Source organism: Lygodium microphyllum, chromosome 20 (genome assembly GCF_053477565.2).
Source record: "Lygodium microphyllum isolate KBCC chromosome 20, Lygodium_microphyllum_v1.1.10, whole genome shotgun sequence".
In the NCBI taxonomy this organism is placed as follows: Eukaryota; Viridiplantae; Streptophyta; class Polypodiopsida; order Schizaeales; family Lygodiaceae; genus Lygodium; species Lygodium microphyllum.
The window spans coordinates 103,506,653-103,525,337 of record NC_141154.1 but is presented as its reverse complement, the minus strand read 5'-3'; the positions used below and the strand labels follow the sequence as shown (position 1 = coordinate 103,525,337).

Here is an 18,685-nt window from a genome sequence, read left to right as displayed (position 1 = left end):
CAACACTAAGTCTCCTCATTTGAAAGTCACTTTGTTTGACATGTTGTGAAACCAAATCTTGCATTGTGCCTTCTCACAAATTAGGGCATGGGTTGTAATGATCCAAGTTTTAGATAGATATTCTAGTTCTACTAAGTGATTTATTCGTGCTTCCTTACCATCCCATCTCTCCTCTTGAATTTCTATTCTTAAGCTTAGAATGAAAAACTCAACTAGTAAGATTTATTCAATTCCATAGGTTAGCTTGAATGGTGTTTGTCCTATGGCCATTTTGTAGGCTAGTCTTGTAAGCCCATAATGCTGCCAGTAGCTTATTGTTCCAAAATCACTACATGTGAGGCGAAGACCACCTTTGTTAGGACAGTCATCACTAGAATTTTATTTGTGGCTTTAGCTTAACCGTTGGATTGAGGGTAATATGGTGAGGAATTTTGATGGATTATCAAGAAGGTGGATAAAAAGTGGGCAATCACTTCATTGATGAAATGCGTGCCTTGATCAATAACAAAATCTATAGGAGATCTGAAGAACCATGAGATTGCTTGCTCCCAAATAAATTTGGCAATGGTCCTAGTGTCATTTTTTCAAGTTGCCCTAGCTTCATCCCACTTGGTGAGATAATCTATGGCTATGATTATGTACCTCACTTGTGACTATTGTACTACTACAGAGCTAATTGGACCAACAAAATGATTGGCGTGCTATCATTAGGGTCAGATCCATCTTATCCTTACAAATAGGAACTTTGATTTCTTGGCACTCATCACAATACTTCACAAACTTAGCTACACCGCAAAATAGTGTAGGCCACCACAATTGAGACTAGAGCACGTTATGTGCTATAGTGTCCCTATTTAAGTATCCCTAGCAATTCTATCATGTGCTTCTATAAGCACATCATGCATCTCATGCTCACAAACACATCTTCTCAACAATCCATCATGTCCTAATTGGTAGATTTGGTCGACAATCAATTGATAGGGTCATTAGGGCCAAAAACACTTCAAAAAATGCACTTTTGTTAATCACAAGATTAAAGAACAGGGCAAAGAGAATTTATCACATGTGCAAGAATATGGTATTCTTGTCTCCTCCTAGTATAGTCCACTTTGTGATTCTTTCCTCCTTTTTAGCCAAAATCTCCAAAGTTCGATATGTTTTGGTAGTCCCGAAGTCCTTATTTACTTATAAAATCTAACAAAGGACATGATAAAGATGTTATGAAGTTAATAATGACTCTTTTAAAAATAGAGAGCTTTTGATGCCCAATATATTTTCATTAGTCTTCTTAATATTCCTTTTAATTAGTTCATTCTCCTTTCTCGATGAGCTTCTTTCCCTGCTCATTTTCCTTTCTTGGTGAGCTTCTTTCTCTGTGAATTCAATCTAAGTATGGAATCCAGAAGGTGCTCTTCTTGTTTAGTAAACTCCTGTACTATCTATAGCCAAGGAGTTGACGCAAATTGGGAGCCCAAAGCCTTTTGCATAAATGATTGGGTTATGATGCTGCCCTCTTGTAAGGGCTCTCACAAGATGAAAAGAAGAAAACAAAAGGATATAAAACATCACTGGAAGGGACATATCATTGCTTTCAAAATTCTGCACAAAGGGTGGTTTGTCAAAGTGCAACATGTTTACATGGTCAGGGATATGCATTTGCCTCCAAATGACTGTGTTTGTTATAGTAGACACATTGTAAGTCTTTAGTTGATAACACATGCCATACTTTTTTCATAAGCAAGTACTAATATCGATTTCTTGGTTGTAGATATATTTCCATCAACAAGTATCGAATGCAAACCTATGGAGAGCTTAAGTGAAACCTTCCATGCGATTCATAAAGCATTTGCATAAATTATCTATGCTGATGAGATCATCAATTCTTTTAGTGAGAGAAGGGTTTTTATATATTATGCATAATATGTGGTTCCCTCTAGAGAAGGTACATATGGATATATCAAGGATTTGCCATTGCCAAGTCTCTCATCTCTAAATTGGGAGATTAACACCATATTAGAGAATATGGGAATTTCCCATAAGTTTGGGACACATGGTCAAATCTTTGGATTTGTCATAACTTGAACACTATAACTCCAAATCGAGCGCTTTATAGCTCAATAGATTCCATTTTTCAAGCGCTTTCCAATGATAGGTCACATCATATGGTTTTGAGAAACTTATGGGTATGTTATCCGGGTGCCACCTTTTTAGTATTCAAAAAACGGGAATTGGGAGATTCCCAAACTCACTAATATTGTGTTGATTCCTGATAAGGCAATGATGCATAGTCTTAAATTCAAAATATGTCAAGATATTCAAAAGTCCATGACAACTAGAAGGATCTCAAGAAGAATATGCTTGTCATGATTTATACCCTTGCATATCTTTATGGCCTGCTTCAAAATAGAAAATTTACAAAGGACAAAGGTATATTGGCTTAGTAGAAATTTTGCAGAAGAGGAATTAGATAACATTATAGGAGAGTATGACCGTAAGGGTGATACCATGAGGTGTATTGTATGCCCCCAATCCTTGTCTTTGTATAATCACATCACACGAAAAACTCTTGATTTTGGCTTTGATTATAGGTGATACAAAGTTAAACTAAGCATTTGGATTCCCTTGGATTCTAATATAGATTGCATGCTCTTTAAACTTAAGGTGCAAGTTATAGCACATGAAGAAGAAAATGAGATAAATGTCACTTTCAATTGGAGTCTCAAAGATGTAAGGGATACCTTGGAGCTACTAGACAATACATCCCCTCAATATAAGTTCAAAGTTAATGGTAAACCAATTGGAAAAAGAGCTAAATGATCTTTCTCTTTTATGAGTTGCTTGTATCCCACAATTATAAGTTTTAAGCCGTAAATATGAAAACATAGATTACATTTACATAGGATAAATTTTTTTTCATTGAATCAAGAGTTACAAAATTGAAGTGAAAATATACAAGGATACAAAATAACAATGGAGATTCCTTCTAGTTTCTATTTGTATCTATTTATTTTATTTTGGCTTTGTAACTTCTTCGTCGCTCTCTGCAAAGATATCTAATCTCCTTACAACAGCTTTTTTTTAAAGTTGCTGAAAGAATTTGACTTGGATAGGGGGCCTCTTCTCTTCAAGGGCATGAGGAGATGGATGAGACTCCATAGGAGAAAGCGTTAGCATTTCTTTCTTTTTGGTATTCACCTTACTAGTCTTTTTAGATGACTCTTAGTTGAGGATTTTTGTGAAGGGGAGTCGAGGTTGACTGGTGTGACTTTCCTATCCAAAATCAACTCAATATATCGCTCCCTTATCCATCACATGTATGAATCGAGGTAATCTTGGTACTATGAGAAAAAATGTAATAAGTTGAAAAACTCAAAGACGAGTTTTTTTAATTAAAAAAACAATGTGAAAAATACTTACATTAACCCCATCTATCTTGAGTATCCTTGAATCTATTGTCCTACGAACATTTGAAATCACTCTCCATCCACAAGAATGCACATCACTTTACAAGGGTACTGCTTGTTGGAGAAAGCTATATGTTTTTTGAGGATTAGCAATATCCTCATCTGTGGTGTCCAAAAAGGTAGCCACGATCTTGCCGACACTACAAATGGAAACATGTTACTAAAATAGACAATGAAATAAAATAAACAATAAACTAAAAAGTAAGCAGTATTCTATTCAATACACATTTTTGCTTGGCCGTGGATACCAATAAGAGATTTCATGAGAATAATTTCTCTAGTGAGTATATCAATATATATGAGACTCCAATGTCCTTTGCAAAGTGAAATGTTAGTAAGAAATGAATACAACAAAGAAGTATACATTAACCCCTTTGTAAAATTGCATATCTTTTTATATAAGGAAAAAAAATATGGTAGTTTGTGATTGAATGAAATGTTCTATGTTTGAACCAGATCTCAAAAACAATTCCACTAATAATAGTGAATCAACAATAGATATACTTTTAGAGATTTATTGGTTAAGAGAAGCAATCAACGCCCTAAGTAGTGTTATTTGCAATGAACAACACCATCATTCCATATACTAAAAATTTTGAGAGTCAAATGACCCATGCGCAGATGAAGTAGGCTAGCATATCATTGCCAAGGCCTAACAACCTTGACGCAACCTTAGTTGGAAAAAAAAGTCGGAGACGAAGGAAAAAAAGACCAAATGCTAAGGTCACCCTCAAAATCAAAAGTTCCACAACACTACCTGTGGGGAGGAAAGTCATTGACGCAGAGGAAGAAATGTCAGCTCCACGGATGGCAAGTGCTAAGGTCGGGGGAGTACCCCAACCTGAAGTGCCAACTCAAAGCCATCGAGAAGGTGAAAGAATGGGTGAAGGAGGCCTAGGAGAACCTAAAGACACTAAGCCCATACTAGAAGATGAGATAAATTATCTCTCAAGCATGAGTGCGCCAATCTCTCTCCCACAACCAAGATCAGGGGAGGCGATGGCACCACAAGCTAGGCCACCTAGACAAGGGCTAAATGCTTTGAGCTAGCAAAAAAATCAAGACCACTAGCCAATAACTGTAGACTTAGGAGAGAGGCAAATGACTAGCAACCTCCTCAATACACTGGTGACCACCCCTTTAACTCTAAGCTTAGGCGACCTGCTTAGGTAGCATCCAACGCTATGGCTAGATTTGAAGCATTGGGTTGAAGAACCAAATGAGTCAATTACCACAGACTTGCCTAAGAATGATACAAAAACTCAAATACCAAGTCTGACGTTGCACTTCATGCCTAAATCCTTGCACGTCAATGCTTTCTAGGAAGGCACAAAAAAGCATGCAAGCCTGCCAATCCTAGCTATGGGGGATGTCATAAGAAAGTGAATTGTAGACATAGGGGAAAGAGTGAGTGTGCGAAGCCATGCAGTACTCCAAACCTGGGGTAACCCATCGGTTGAGACTGCTAGGTTCAATGTCACATTTGCTAACGGAATGAAGGTGAAACCGTTCGGAGTGTTGAAAAATTGGTAAGTGAAGATTGTAGGAATCCAGTTCCTGGTTGACTTCATAGTCATGAAGGGAGTGGACTACGACATCCTACTAGGCCAACCCTGGATGCGCAACACGAGAGTCATAGAAGAATGGGGCAGTCTTATCTTCTTGGGCAATCGAATAGAGGCTGTAAGAGTAGAGATGGAAACTTGGAAGACTATACCAATCAACCTAGATGCCATCTCCACCATGCTGAAGGGCGACAAATAGATTAGGGGATCCTATGGGGCCCTTACCAAGTATATCACGTGCCTTGAGGATGAGCAAGGCTGGATGCATGTTCTTGCTACCATCGACCTACCATTCTTAGACACTGAGAAGAACAAACAAGCCATCAAGGCAATGGGAAAGCTCAAGGACACAGCTTTAGCACCAGTCTACATGATGACTAGGAGCCTACATGGAAGACCCAACCTTGTTGCATTTGAAGTCCCAAACGATAGACGAGAGCTCTTGGAGATCCTAGGGTACTTGACCGACATGTTGGTTAGCAATCTAGCAACGAACCTTAAGCCACTCCAAGACCTCTTGGATGAGCCTAAATGGCCATGGTCCAAGGTACGCGATTAAAACTTGAGATACAATTGGGCCTTAATCCAAGCCATTCCAAGACCTCTTGGATGAGCCTAAATGGCCATGGTCCAAGATACGTGATTAAAACTTGAGATACAATTGGGCCTTAATCCTTGACCAGCAAGAAGAGACATGTCAAAACCTGGAGAATGATGAGCAACCGGACAAAGACAGCTCTAATGACGAGTATGAGAACTGCTATTCCTCCAATGATGAGAGCAAAAGGAAAATCAATACCATAGAATACAACACTGGGGGTCGTATAATCAAACAAATATGAATAGACTCCAAACTACACAAGTAGAGTGCCTTTAGAGTAGAGAAAGGAGTCAGATACAAGGACTGTGATCGAACTTTGTTGGAGCACATAGATGCCATCGACTATGAGTAGGCAGGCCTAGCCCAACCGAGTGATGCGCCACTGCTACGAACAGACTCACCTTCTAAGCTATGACCACTAGGAGAGAGCCCCTCTTCTAACAAAGAAAGAGAGTTCGATTCTGAATTAGAAGTTAAATAGTGATCTTGAAATACCTCGATCCCCCAAGACTAGACGCACCAAGGGGGATCTACCCATCCACCTAAGACATCGACGCTTAAGGGAGGAATTACAGAAGCTACTTAAAGAAACGTATACTAAAGACCAACGAAAACCACAAGACCTAACAAAACAATTCACGAAGTTCAAGAAGGGAGATTACCACCGATAGGGGAAAGCAAGTGAACTAATCGAGGGACGCGCCAAGGTCAAAGAGGTCAATTTAGTCAAGGAAAGGGAGACCCACCCACGACCTGTCTTTATAGCCGATGACTTGACTAAGCAAGATGAAGCAAGTCTCGTTACTCTCTTGCAAGAGTATATAGATGTCTTTTCTTAGTCCTTAGAAAAGCTCAAAGGGGTAGACCCAAGTGTGGTGACTCACAACATACCCTTGACACTTGACGCAACACTGATCAAGCCGCGACCATATCCCATGAATCCAAAGCATGCCCATGATGTCAAGGAAGAAATCGACAAGATAATGAGAGCAGGATTCATCTACAAAATTGAAAACATGGATTGGGTTTCCCCCATAGTCATTGTATTAAAGAAGAATGGAAAGATTAGAGTGTGTGACAATTACAAGAAGGTAAATTCAGCTACAAAGAGAGATAACTACCCACTATCGTACACCGAGCACATGCTCAAGAGAGTAGTTGAAAAAGAGGCCTACAAATTTTTGGATGGCTTCTCTAGATATAATCAGGTGTAAGTACATCCTAACGACAGGTATAAAACCACATTCACCACTAAATGGGGAGTCTTTACCTGCATAGTCATGCCTTTTGGATTGATTAATGCGCCAGTCACTTTTCAACAGCTGATGTGTACAATATTCAAAGACATGCTGAGAAAGGAATTAGAGGTCTTTGTGGATGACTTGTGTGTTCACTCTACTTGGCGAGAGCACTTAGACAGACTCCAAGTGGTCTTTGAATGATGTCAATTATACCATCTCTCATTAAACCCCTTGAAGTGCTAGTTCTGGGTGCAGCATGGATGTATCCTAGAACACATGGGTTGAAGAATGGCATTGCCATATATTTCTTGAAGATCAAGGTCATTGTCAATCTTCCACCCCCAATTGATTACAAGGGCATTCTGTGCTTCTTAGGACATACAGGGTATTATCAACGGTTTGTGTTAAAATATGCATTGATTGCTAGACCTCTATACAAGCTGTTGATTATATTTGAATGGACCGAGGAATGTCAATGCGCGTATGAGGAACTAATTACAAAGGCTCTAACCACAACACTGATACTACGTGCCCTAGATTGGACACTCAAATTTTGTGTGCACATCGACACTTCGAAATTCACTGTAGGAGCTATGTTGTGCCAACCTGGTGAACACAATCTGGACTACCCAGTGAGATTTGCTAGTAGACAACTCACTAAGACTAAAATGAATTACTCGACAATAGAGAGAGAGGGATTGGCCATGGTGTTTGCCATAGATAAATTTTGGCATTATCTTCTGGCTACGCCTTTTACTTTCTTTGTTGACCATCAAGCCTTGTTATATCTGGTTAACAAACCATGTGCTACACGATGCATTGCTAGATGGCTTCTTCTACTTTTGGAGTTTGACTTCTCCATGATGGTGTGTAAAGGAAAGCAGAATTACATGGCTGACCATCTATCTCGCATCCCCACGGGAAAGCGGTTAGACTAGGTATTGTGGACAAACTACCAAACACACATCTATTCCATGTATCCAGTGAAAAAGATTTTTTTAAGAGCTGACATAATGCCATATTGGGTAGATGACATAGTTCAAGTGCTTGAACACAAACTATCGAAACAACCGATAGAAAAGGCTCGACTCAAGCGGCTCATCCTAAAAGTCCAACCCTATCAGTTGATAGCTGGCCAACTTTACAGGCTGGGGCAAGACGCATTACTGCGTAGATGTGTGTGTGAGCACAAGATGCATGACATGCTGACAGAGGCACACGACAGAATTATAGGAGGACATTGCAGTAGAGACGCGACAGCTCGTAAGGTGTTGTAGTCCCAGTTGTGGTGGCCCACCCTCTTTTGAGATGTGGCACAATTTGTGAAGCACTGTGATGAGTGCCAAAGGACTAAACTTTCAATTTGTAAGGATCACATGGAGCTAACCCCAATTATTACACAACAACCCTTCAAGAAATGGGGGATTAACTTCATCGGACCCATTAGTCTTGCGACGCAGTATTCACAAGCCAAATACATCATTGTGGCTACAGATTATCTGACAAAATGGACAGAAGCGCGAGCTATGAGAAAGAATGATGCTCGGACCACTGCTAAGTTCCTATGGGAGTAAGTGATCTCACAATTTGGCTGCCCCATCTTACTAGTTAGCGACCAAGGCACACACTTCATCAATGAAGTGATAGCTCACCTCCTAACCTCCTCCCTAATCATCCATCGGAAATCCTCACCTTATTACCCCCCAGGAAAACAGTTAGGCCGAATCCATAAATAAAATCTTAGTCAATGTCCTGACCAAAGTCAACTTTGCTTCACACAATGATTGGGATAACAAGCTGATGGCAGCCTTGTGGGCCTACTGCATGGCCTATAAGACAGCTGTAGGACCAGACACCCTTTTGATTGACACAATGATTGGGATAACAATGATTGGGATAACAAGCTGATGGCAGCCTTGTGGGCCTACTGCATGGCCTACAAGACAACTGTAGGACCAGACACCCTTTTGATTGACATATAGTACTAAGGCGATTTTGCCCTTGGAATTCTTCATACCAAGCCTCAAGTTAGCCCTTCAAGAATGATGGGATGGGAAAGAGGCATGGATAGAACACTTGATTGAACTCAAATGCTTATTAGAAACCCAACTTCTAGCCACCCATGCGCTAATATGCGAGAAGGCAAGACGCAAGAGCTGGTTTGACAAGCATGTCAAGCAACACAACTTCAAAAAGGGTGACTTAGTATTGTTATACTCAATCAAAGGACATACGCAAAAACTTAAGTTTTGGGGGCTAGGACCTTTTAAGGTTCCAACCATTAGCCAAACTGGCAATGTGGAACTCAAAACCCTAGAGAGTGAGGGCATAGGCTTCTTCAATGATAGCTGCATAAAGAGGTGTTTCCCTCCCACTGACCCATTGCATGAGTCCCCCAATGCTAGCACCCCTTGTCCACATACGAGTAGCCACTATCACTAAGAAGGACAATGAGGATGAGGAAGTAGTAGTGCTAGCTAACCTAAGCATGACAGTCACTACTAAGCACACATGCACCATCATGCATTGATTGATGAAGGAGCTGATTTTAATGTCTTAACCCATGACCATTGGACCCAAATTAGCAAACCGTAGTTGCAGCTCACTAATGCTAAGCTTACCCCTTATGGGGGCCAACCCTGCACAGTTTTGGGAAAATGCAAGATCACAATCTCTATCGAGTCGGAGAGCCTATCAATCATCTTCTATGTATTGCCAAATACAAAGGATGCAGGTCAAGAATCATTGTTAGGAGCAAGCACAATGCAACATAGATTACAATTTGTAGTGTATTCAACTTGCCATTAGCAACGTTCGAATCATGACAGCTTTCAACAAGGGTAGCAAGGCTCCACCCAAGCTTGCCATGCCACTGATAGAGCTACCTAGGTCATGAGTCATTACAACCCACGCAGACTAGAAAACCACCACCAACTAAGGCCATCCCCAAACCCAAAGAGCACACACTTAAATGGGTGCCAAAGGACCAAAAATGACCTACTCGTAGCTAGCAACACACAGCCTCGCAAGGCTAACAACCATCATTCGAAACCTAAGAGATTGACCCAACTCTATCAATGTAGGTGCACAATCAAGCTGCAATGGATCCCCAAAGATCTGTTACAAGCCCAAGGATACTATGAAGGTAATACTTGGATATGGGTGTCCAAGAAGCAAAATTCTAGCAGCATAGTCCAACCACGACCATCACCGGCCACCCCATCTCTAGGAAGCCACACTCCTACTATGGCACTAAACAACCAGAAAACCCGAGCGGAAAAGATTACACAACCCGCAACACTTGTGGTCAAAAACCCCAACCAATATATCAACCCAAACAATCGTGTCATGATACCATGAAATCATCTAAGTCTGGAGAGCTTGGCATCCCAGTGGCTGCACAAGACGTGGGAAACCCACCATCTATGTCACTGGATCCACCGTCAGTATCCCAAAGTAGCACCGGACACATTTATTAGACTACGGAGCTACCTTAGACACACCACTATCAAGTCCATTGCCATTAGAACCATCACTATTCAACCCAATTCCACCACAACCACCAGCAGGTCTTAGGCCTTCCTATGAGTGATGTTCGTTCCTAACGGTCGCCAAGGACCTTGCTCAGAATATAGGAGATGACTTGGTGACCTGCATCAAGCTCTTGTATAACACCTTTACCACATTCTCTAAGAGCTATGAAAAACTTGACCTCGGCTTATTTCTTGCTGAACCCCTTGCCACTGAGGTTTGTTCCTTATCTTGCACTTGGGAAGAATACGAGTTCATGAAAGAAACATCCCCCAAAGTTTCAAAGGAGTTGATCGATAATGGTGAAATCTCAAAAGAGCACACGTTCATCAAACGACTAATAACATTATACCACAAGCCTCAAAGGCCTCCGTCATCCATTGAGCTTGAGGAACTCACTCACCTCGCTGACTCTGACTCATTGCTCTTACACATATGGTGTAACCTACATCTCCAATGGGAGAAACAGGGTTGCCAAATAACGACTAATGTTGAGCAGCATCGTGCCATCAAAACAACCGAGTATGACTCGACTTACATAGCACCAACCTCTTTTAAGGTCTTGCCATCACCTGAAACAAACACTTAGATGACCAATTCTTGACCCATCCTTACATTGATCTCATCCTTATGAAAGAGGAGCTATATGTGGCTAGCCACATCAACTCGGGTGATTTTCTAACTAATGTCCTAACTTACATTACCCAAGTCTGCATTAGTCCTCATAATCTTGATCATCATGCCCACTTGGAATACAACCCTGATTTCTGAAATTGGCTTATGCCAAAGTAGATAGCACCATATTGTGCTCAAATGTCTTGTCTCTCCCATGTCTAATACTAGGAAGGATACTTCTCATTCCCAAGGGGGGAGGGGGCAAGGTGAAGTAAGGTGAAATCAAGGAAAAGTGTCATAAAATTTTGGAAATGATTAGAATTGCTCGAAGGAAAATTCCCTTTTGATGCTTAAAGCACGTTCTTCTTTCCATAAAAGCATGATCAACTCCTATTTATCTTCCAACAAGAAAATGTCTAAGGAATACTAATGGTAAACCATAAGGTGGGGGTAAGGTGACTCAAACCAAACACATGAGGAAAACAATAAAGGAAAAGCACACATTGCAAGGGTAGAATGCAACAACTTGTGATTGAGAAAAAGGTCAATAAAACTTGAAATCAATAGACTACTAGGAGGAAAAAGTCTACTTCTACACTCAAGCATTTCAGTTCAACAAGTATGTAGTCATTTCCTATTGCTTATAATTATTTTGAAAAACACTAATGGTGAATATGGCTTCATGATAGGCACCCATCATGGCAAGCCAAGAAAAGGTTGGCAATTTTCCTTTTTCAAAGGAAGAACAAATGAAATATGGACTTTCGGTGGAAACACGAGCCGTCAACCAGTTTAAGTTCCCCGCCATATCTTCAACCTAGAAGATGTGGTCATTGAAGAGCAGTGGGCCGTGAGGCAGATCATTGAGTAATGAAATCTGCAAAAATACGTGGAAGCAGTAAACCGCCAGGGGATGGACTACTTCCACTGTGTAGAGTTCCTACGGACTTTCCACGGGAACCGCAGCACCATAACTGTGCATGAGGGAGAGGGAACTCATTAGGTGCTGATTGAATTGAGCCCGAACTTGGTGGAAAAGGCATTGGGCTTGGCAAACAAAGTGAAGAGGAAGCCAAAAAGAGATGTATATGTCTTTCAAGGAATGGATAAGGTAAAAGTCCACACCAACGATGACATCAACTTAATAGATATCCTTGACCCCGAAATCCAACTCCAAGCCAAAATGGTGCACATGTTGTTTTCTAGTCAAAGATATAACACCATCATGAGCCACATCGACGTCCACCTGCTAGAGAGTATCAACCTCAATGGTTTTGTGAGGAAAACCATTGAGATCTCAACAAAAGTCTTGGCAATGGGAGGACAAACTTCTGGAGGAGAATCTCCTGCCACTAAAGCCGAAAGGAAAGCCTCATCTTCAAAGGCTACAACCATTGGATTCAGTGGGATCCTCACCGCGATCATCAAGGAAGCCTTGGGACAAGGGTAGGAAGAAGGAGGAGAAGGGGTTGATGAAACACCTAGGTCGCCACCTCACCAGGAACAAGAGGTGTAGTCCAGCAAAAGGACACTGAGTGAGGAATACGAAGACAGGGAAAAACAAGAGCAAACTAGCCGAGGAAAGTCTAAGAAGACAAAGAAGAAAATTGCACAAGAATAGCAAGAAGAGGAGAGGAGGAAACAAGAAAAGGCAGACTTGCAAAAGGCCCGCAAAGAGTCCAAAAAGGCCAAGGGAAAAAGAAGTAGAAAGCACGAAAAGGAGGAGGAGAAATTGAGAAAAAAGGAGGAAGACATGGCCATTACCACGCACAGGTCCATTGAGCAACAGTCCAGGCGTGATGAGCCTGAACCTGCGAGCCCCCCAATCAGAGACAAAGGTCTAAGATCAAGTGTCCAGGTGCCAGAATTTCTACCACCTACAGTGCGAGAAGGCAAGGGCAAGGCCCCAATCACCCCCATTTCCACTCCCGTGACGCCCGCTACCATTGCCACCATCTCCACTCCCAGTTCCACGACCCAAGTGGACGCCATCAACCTATTGACTTGGGTCCAATACTTTGTGAATAAAGAAATGGGCTAAGGAGAAAAAGAAGGAACCCCCCTAGTAGGAGCCAAAAGGTCGGTTGCAGAAAACGCTGAGTTGAGGCGAGACCCTAAGAGGCAAAAGGTGGCAAGCTCCACAACCTCCATCCCCGCAACAGAGAGGCCACCTGAAGACTAGGACAAGTATGTCAAAGAGCTCCTCTCTCAATTAGAGAGAGCCAAGGAGGAGAAGATAATCACGGTAGCAGAGCTCAAAGCTGAAAAAGAGGCATTGGCTGCATCCCAGTTAGAGAGAACACGCCGAATGGCTATGGCCCAAAGGGAAGTCAATGAGCTGAAAGACCAGCTACAAGCTAAGGAAGAGACAGAAGTGGAAAGGTAGGTGTGCTTGAATGAATAAACCAAGGCCACACGATGCCTACGGTGGCTCAATGAATAGATTATGGCACACTATGAATATCTACAAGTAGAAATTGAGAAAATCACTAAAGCCACAGAAGAGTTGGAGGAGCTAAGGGAGGAAAGAGCTTGCAGGTATGAAAGAGAGGTGGAAAAACTAACCCAAGAGGCTACCGCAGCACAAGAAGAGCAGAAAAATCTAAGGATAGAGATGGAAGACCAAGAACACAGGCTAATAGTGCTAGCTCAGAGACAAGGGGAAAGCCTCGAAGGTATGAATAGGAGGGCAGAAGAATGGGCTAATCAGAACAAAAAAAGAGTTAAATCCTTGGCACGCTGTCTGGCTCAAGTAGAAAAAGAAAAAATACTTACTAAAAGTAGAGTAGAGGCTTCCCAAGTGAGCTTCTAGACCTAGAAAAGTGCCTTCTTGGATACCCTATTGGACGTCACCCAAAGAGAAGAGGGAGAGTCCATAGAGGCAATGAAAATGAAATTGGCAATGGCTCATAGAGCGCTGAAAGTAGGACTACAGATGCCGCCACAACCTAGCAGGGTTGGCCCAAGCCTAGAAGAGCAATGCCATTATCTCCTATTGGTAGGCCTAACCTCATAGGAAGTGGATGCACTTGGGTTCATCAAAGGAGAGAGCAAGAGCCAAGCCACAAAAGAGAGGTGAATGTGAACTTTGAAATGGAACCACACGAAGAAGAGCTTGTCCCACCACCTCCTTCCCCATGGCTTGAAGAGCAGCAACATGCAGACTCCGCAAAAAGAAAGGTAGCACTGAGGGAAAAAAGAAAATAAATGGTGGAGGAGACAAGGAGGAAATGGAACACGAAGGGAGTGAGGGCATAGGCATGTATCCCATCATGTGAGGACAATGCCCCAGCAAGCTTCCATGCTGACCTTGTAGTATGGGAGAGGCAAGAAATGCCCAGGAGCCCCTTCGATTTTAACTTCCAGTTCCCCATCACCTTGCATAGGATCTTGCCCATCAAAGTGGTAGAGGAGGTAATTAACATTGGAAGCAGGCTCAAACAGAAATGGTTGGATGAGAGAGAGCAAAATCCCACCTTATGGGCCACTAAAGATGGCGACGTTTCACAGAATAAGGTTTTTGAAGTGCCACGGTCTGTGGCCGGCTATGAATGTCAACCTAAATGGAGAATGAGGGTCTACGACTCCAACTTGGACACTTGCATGGCCTTTTGAAACACTCAACCCTTCGAGTGGAATGACCCAACCTTTATCCCTTACCCTCGAAGGGTGGGAGTGGAATTTGACTCCAATGTCCACAGCCACTACGAATTCCTTGTAATCTATAACCCTCATTGTACTACATATGAAGATGCCCTCATTTTCACATTAGAGAACTTGTATGATATCCTACTCCAATTCACTAACCAATTCTCTTCATGCCCTAACCCTGCCTTTATTACTACTTGTAATTACCTTAGATTGCTTAGGATACTCTTTAGGAAAGACTCTACCCCACAGGAGTGCGGCCTCCAAGTACTCCATTTTGATTCTAACACCATAGATAGTTGCGCGATGGCTCAACTAATAATGCAAGCTACTCTATTGCCTTCATTTTACTTAGCTCTTCTAGAGGACATGAATGATAGCCGTTTCACCCACTGAATCATCCATTCCTCTCCACCACCACTCTTCAAGTCCCTACCTAAACCTCAAGGGATATCTCCAAAGTTGCCAATTTCTTAACAAATCTATTAAGTCTCCCTTCTCCACCTCACTCCGATGACGAAGAATAACTTTTGTCACAACTATGTAACTTGGGTTTAATTTATATTAACTAAAAAAAAGAGAGACACCGCAAGCTGCACATCGATCACAGTCATGGTTCCTAGGGGTTCTCAAGTTAGGTGTGTCCAATCGCCCCGGTCGGCTGGCTCCATCCCTAACCCCCTAGCCTCACTTTGATTTCCCACTCCATGCTTAGGGCACATCAAGGGTAGGACACACCTAGGGAGGTAACACTTGCCTATGGCTAGACCTGTCACCCTAAGCCCCTTGCATTGCATCTCCTTCATACACAAACTGGGTCCTCAAGTGTTCAACACACTGAGGGCGACCGACCCATCTCCCAGTCCTACAAGCACTGGCACCACGCACTCAATGGTCAGGCAGACACACCCCCAGATAGTGCACCTCCTTTTCTTTCCAAGTACAAACAGAGGCCTTGACTACTGGTCCCATAGACTCCATCATCCATGCAATGCACTCCCCATATTATGCAACATGCCACCATGCAGGCAGGACAAATCAGGGGGCGGACGCGATAGCCCTAGTCAAAAAGTGAATGAAGAAGCTTATTTGGAACACCACAAGAGAAGAAAAGTGCAGAGGGCCAGGTGATGGATCCATCCAGCACAATGTTCAATTTCAAAGATGAACCCATCCATCAGCCTCTCTCCTTGCAGGGATTCATCCAACTTTATTTTCAATTCCAAAGGCATAAATCCCTCTAGTACACTTTCTACTAGGGCTACTATAAGGGCCTTTCAGGTCCATAAATCCCTTCAACACCTGGACTCATTTTCAACTTAAGGGCCTTTCAACTCCATACATCCCGCTAATACACCTCCCAACCTGGCTTGTATATAAACTCAGAAAGCCACATGGCTACCCTAGCAACACCGTCCAACTCACCACCCAGCAAGTGTCGTGGGACTGGCACTCAACTAGGAGGGGGGTAATGTTGATCCTCAGACGAACAAGGTGGAAAAGTAGAAAATCCAGAAAAACTAAAGCAAAAGACAAGGCCAAGAATGGAAGATGAAGATGCGTTAAGAAAAAATCGAGAAACACAAGAAGTGTGAAAAAGTTCTCAATCAAGGAGAGAGGCGCATAAGAAAAAGTGCAAGTTAATACTTTTGTAAAAGAGTGCAAGATGCACCATGATTTATTTTAAGAGTGTCGGGGCTCTCACCCATGTGAATTGTAAAGGTAGATGGGTGGTAGAAAGGAAGCTAGGAAGATAGGAGGACAATGGGAAAAAGGGCCTACCATGGCCATGTAAAAAAGGGGATAAGGGGATGACCACCCAAAAGGGATTTAGGGTTTTGTATATAAAGTTCAAAAGTGAATGAGATCTCATTCCTTGGTGTGTGCAAAGTGTACTCTTCTTCTTCTTCTCTTCTTCTCTTCTCTTTCTTGCTTGTGAGTACTTGAGGGAGGGAGTGTGAGTGAGTGAGGGAGTGAGTGTGTAAGAGTGAGGGATCTTGGAGGTGAAGCTCTCCACCATCTCCTCCCTTCTTCTTCTTCTTTTCTCTTCTCTTGTCTCGTGCATGGCTATGGAGGATAGAGCTATGAGGAAGAGGCTTGAGGATGCTTGAGCTTGCATCACGAATCGTGGAGCTATTAGAGTGCTTGAGGAAGGAAGCAACTCAATCGGGCATCAAGGTAAGCTCACTACACTCATAGAGAGGGATAGCATGTCGGCTATGTAAGAGATAGCCATTAGTGCTCGCTTGAAATGCTTGAACAATAAGTGGTCTGTGAGTCTTGGCGGTTCACCTCTACAGAACTTTACCTCCATGAAAACTCATTTTGGAGAGTAATGTCTCACACTTGCCAATACACTCATCCGATAAAGACAAGGGCTTAATTAAGTATGCATAGTCAAGAGTTTATCAATAATTCTAATCTCTCCATGCAAAGTACATATATGAACATTTGTAAGAGGAATCGAAAGAATTGCATCCAAATATCTTCCTTTTTTTAATATTTACTCAAATCTATAGAGTTTTTAATTGGGGCTCTTCTTTTAGGGCACAAGTTGTTCCAATCTTTAGATCCAATACTTTCCATACAATGAATACAATGATATTTTGCATTTGCCACATTACATATTCCAAGCATACATTTGATAGTTTTTAAGTCAACGATCATGTGCCATTCCATATTAAAATTATCAACCCCATCAACCACCAACATTTCTCCTTCACTGTGAGACTTAATAATGTTTGGAGTACTTGTATGAGTGAACAACCATTTTAGTGTTTAATGATTCTCAATTGGTACCTGAGCTGCACCAACCCACCAAATCTCCATATCTTAGACTAGAACTTATGCATTAGTGCTTGACCCCCACCATTGTTGTAGTCCAATATCTTGTTCATGATGCAAATGCTAACTCTTTCCATCTTTTGTCCTTTTTGAATCTATGTTTCATCTAACTTCAAGGCAAACTTTAAAACACCGTGACATTCCTCTAGTATACACATGTGAACCATTGCAATCTCCACTCTTCTTGGATCAACCCATATATTGTTAAATGTGTTGTATTCAAAACTAGATTTTCTTTTTATATTTTCATATGGCATAGACGCTTCAATATGAATGTATTTCCCAAAAACATGTGGAATCTTATGATTCATGGTAGTCCTTGTAACAGATACTACAAGGGCTCGAAGCAACCCAAATGCAACTATTCTATTATATTTAAGATTTTTAAACCATAATCTAGAGATATCACAATAAGTTTTTTCGACTCATACCCATAGTATCACATGTCTACAATTTCCTTTGGTTTTATTATGTTTTTTAAGTCCTTTACCAATTCTTTGAGAGTTGAGCCTCTCAAATCCACGTTTTTAGGTGACTTAAGAATCCTCAAAATATCATTATTATTCATGGTCTCTTTTAAAAGACTTATTCTCTCCTCACTCTCTTTAATATTAATTCCTGATATGTTAGATACATATTTCTTTGCGAGATTTAATCTTCTTTTCTTTACTCTCTCATATAAGCTAGTTATATTTTTTAATGGTCTCTTTCTCTCTCTGAATCCTATTGGAGTTTTCTTTAAGTGTGTTAACTTGTCTTGTAATGACTTATTAGCATTTTTTCAAAACATCAATCTTATTTGTAATTAAGCTACTCACAAATGCTTGTCTATGCAATTAATATTTTTTTATTTCATTCATTTGAGTCATGTATATGTAAGATGCAGTATATAACCTTGTACAATAGCCAAGCATCCGATTATTATAACCTTCGTTAAGATATCCCATGTAGTCATGAATATTAGAAAGATTAGGAGGTTTACCTATGGAAGGATCCTTGGGATAAATATTTCTATCCACCCACAAATCTATATGTTTCTTTCCTTGAGTTCACAATTTGTTAGCCTCCATCTCATCTATTTAGTAATTGACGATGTGTACTTCTCGAATATTATAGAGATTGCAGAGGTATTGCTAAACATTTTAGTAGATCAACGACAAATGAATCTCACAGTGA

The 18,685-nt window shown here is 41.4% G+C and overlaps 1 protein-coding gene across 1 annotated transcript in view; it reads right to left on the bottom strand.

The window, feature by feature from the left end:
- The window catches only part of LOC148019194 (uncharacterized), a 71,369-nt gene extending 58,360 nt beyond the window's left edge, over positions 1-13,009 (bottom strand). Inside the window, exon 1 of the mRNA XM_087701316.1 lies at positions 12,829-13,009. Coding sequence (XP_087557442.1) covers positions 12,829-13,009 — 181 coding nt within the window. The remainder of the gene's footprint in view (positions 1-12,828) is intronic.
- Between the last annotated feature and the right edge of the window lie 5,676 nt (positions 13,010-18,685).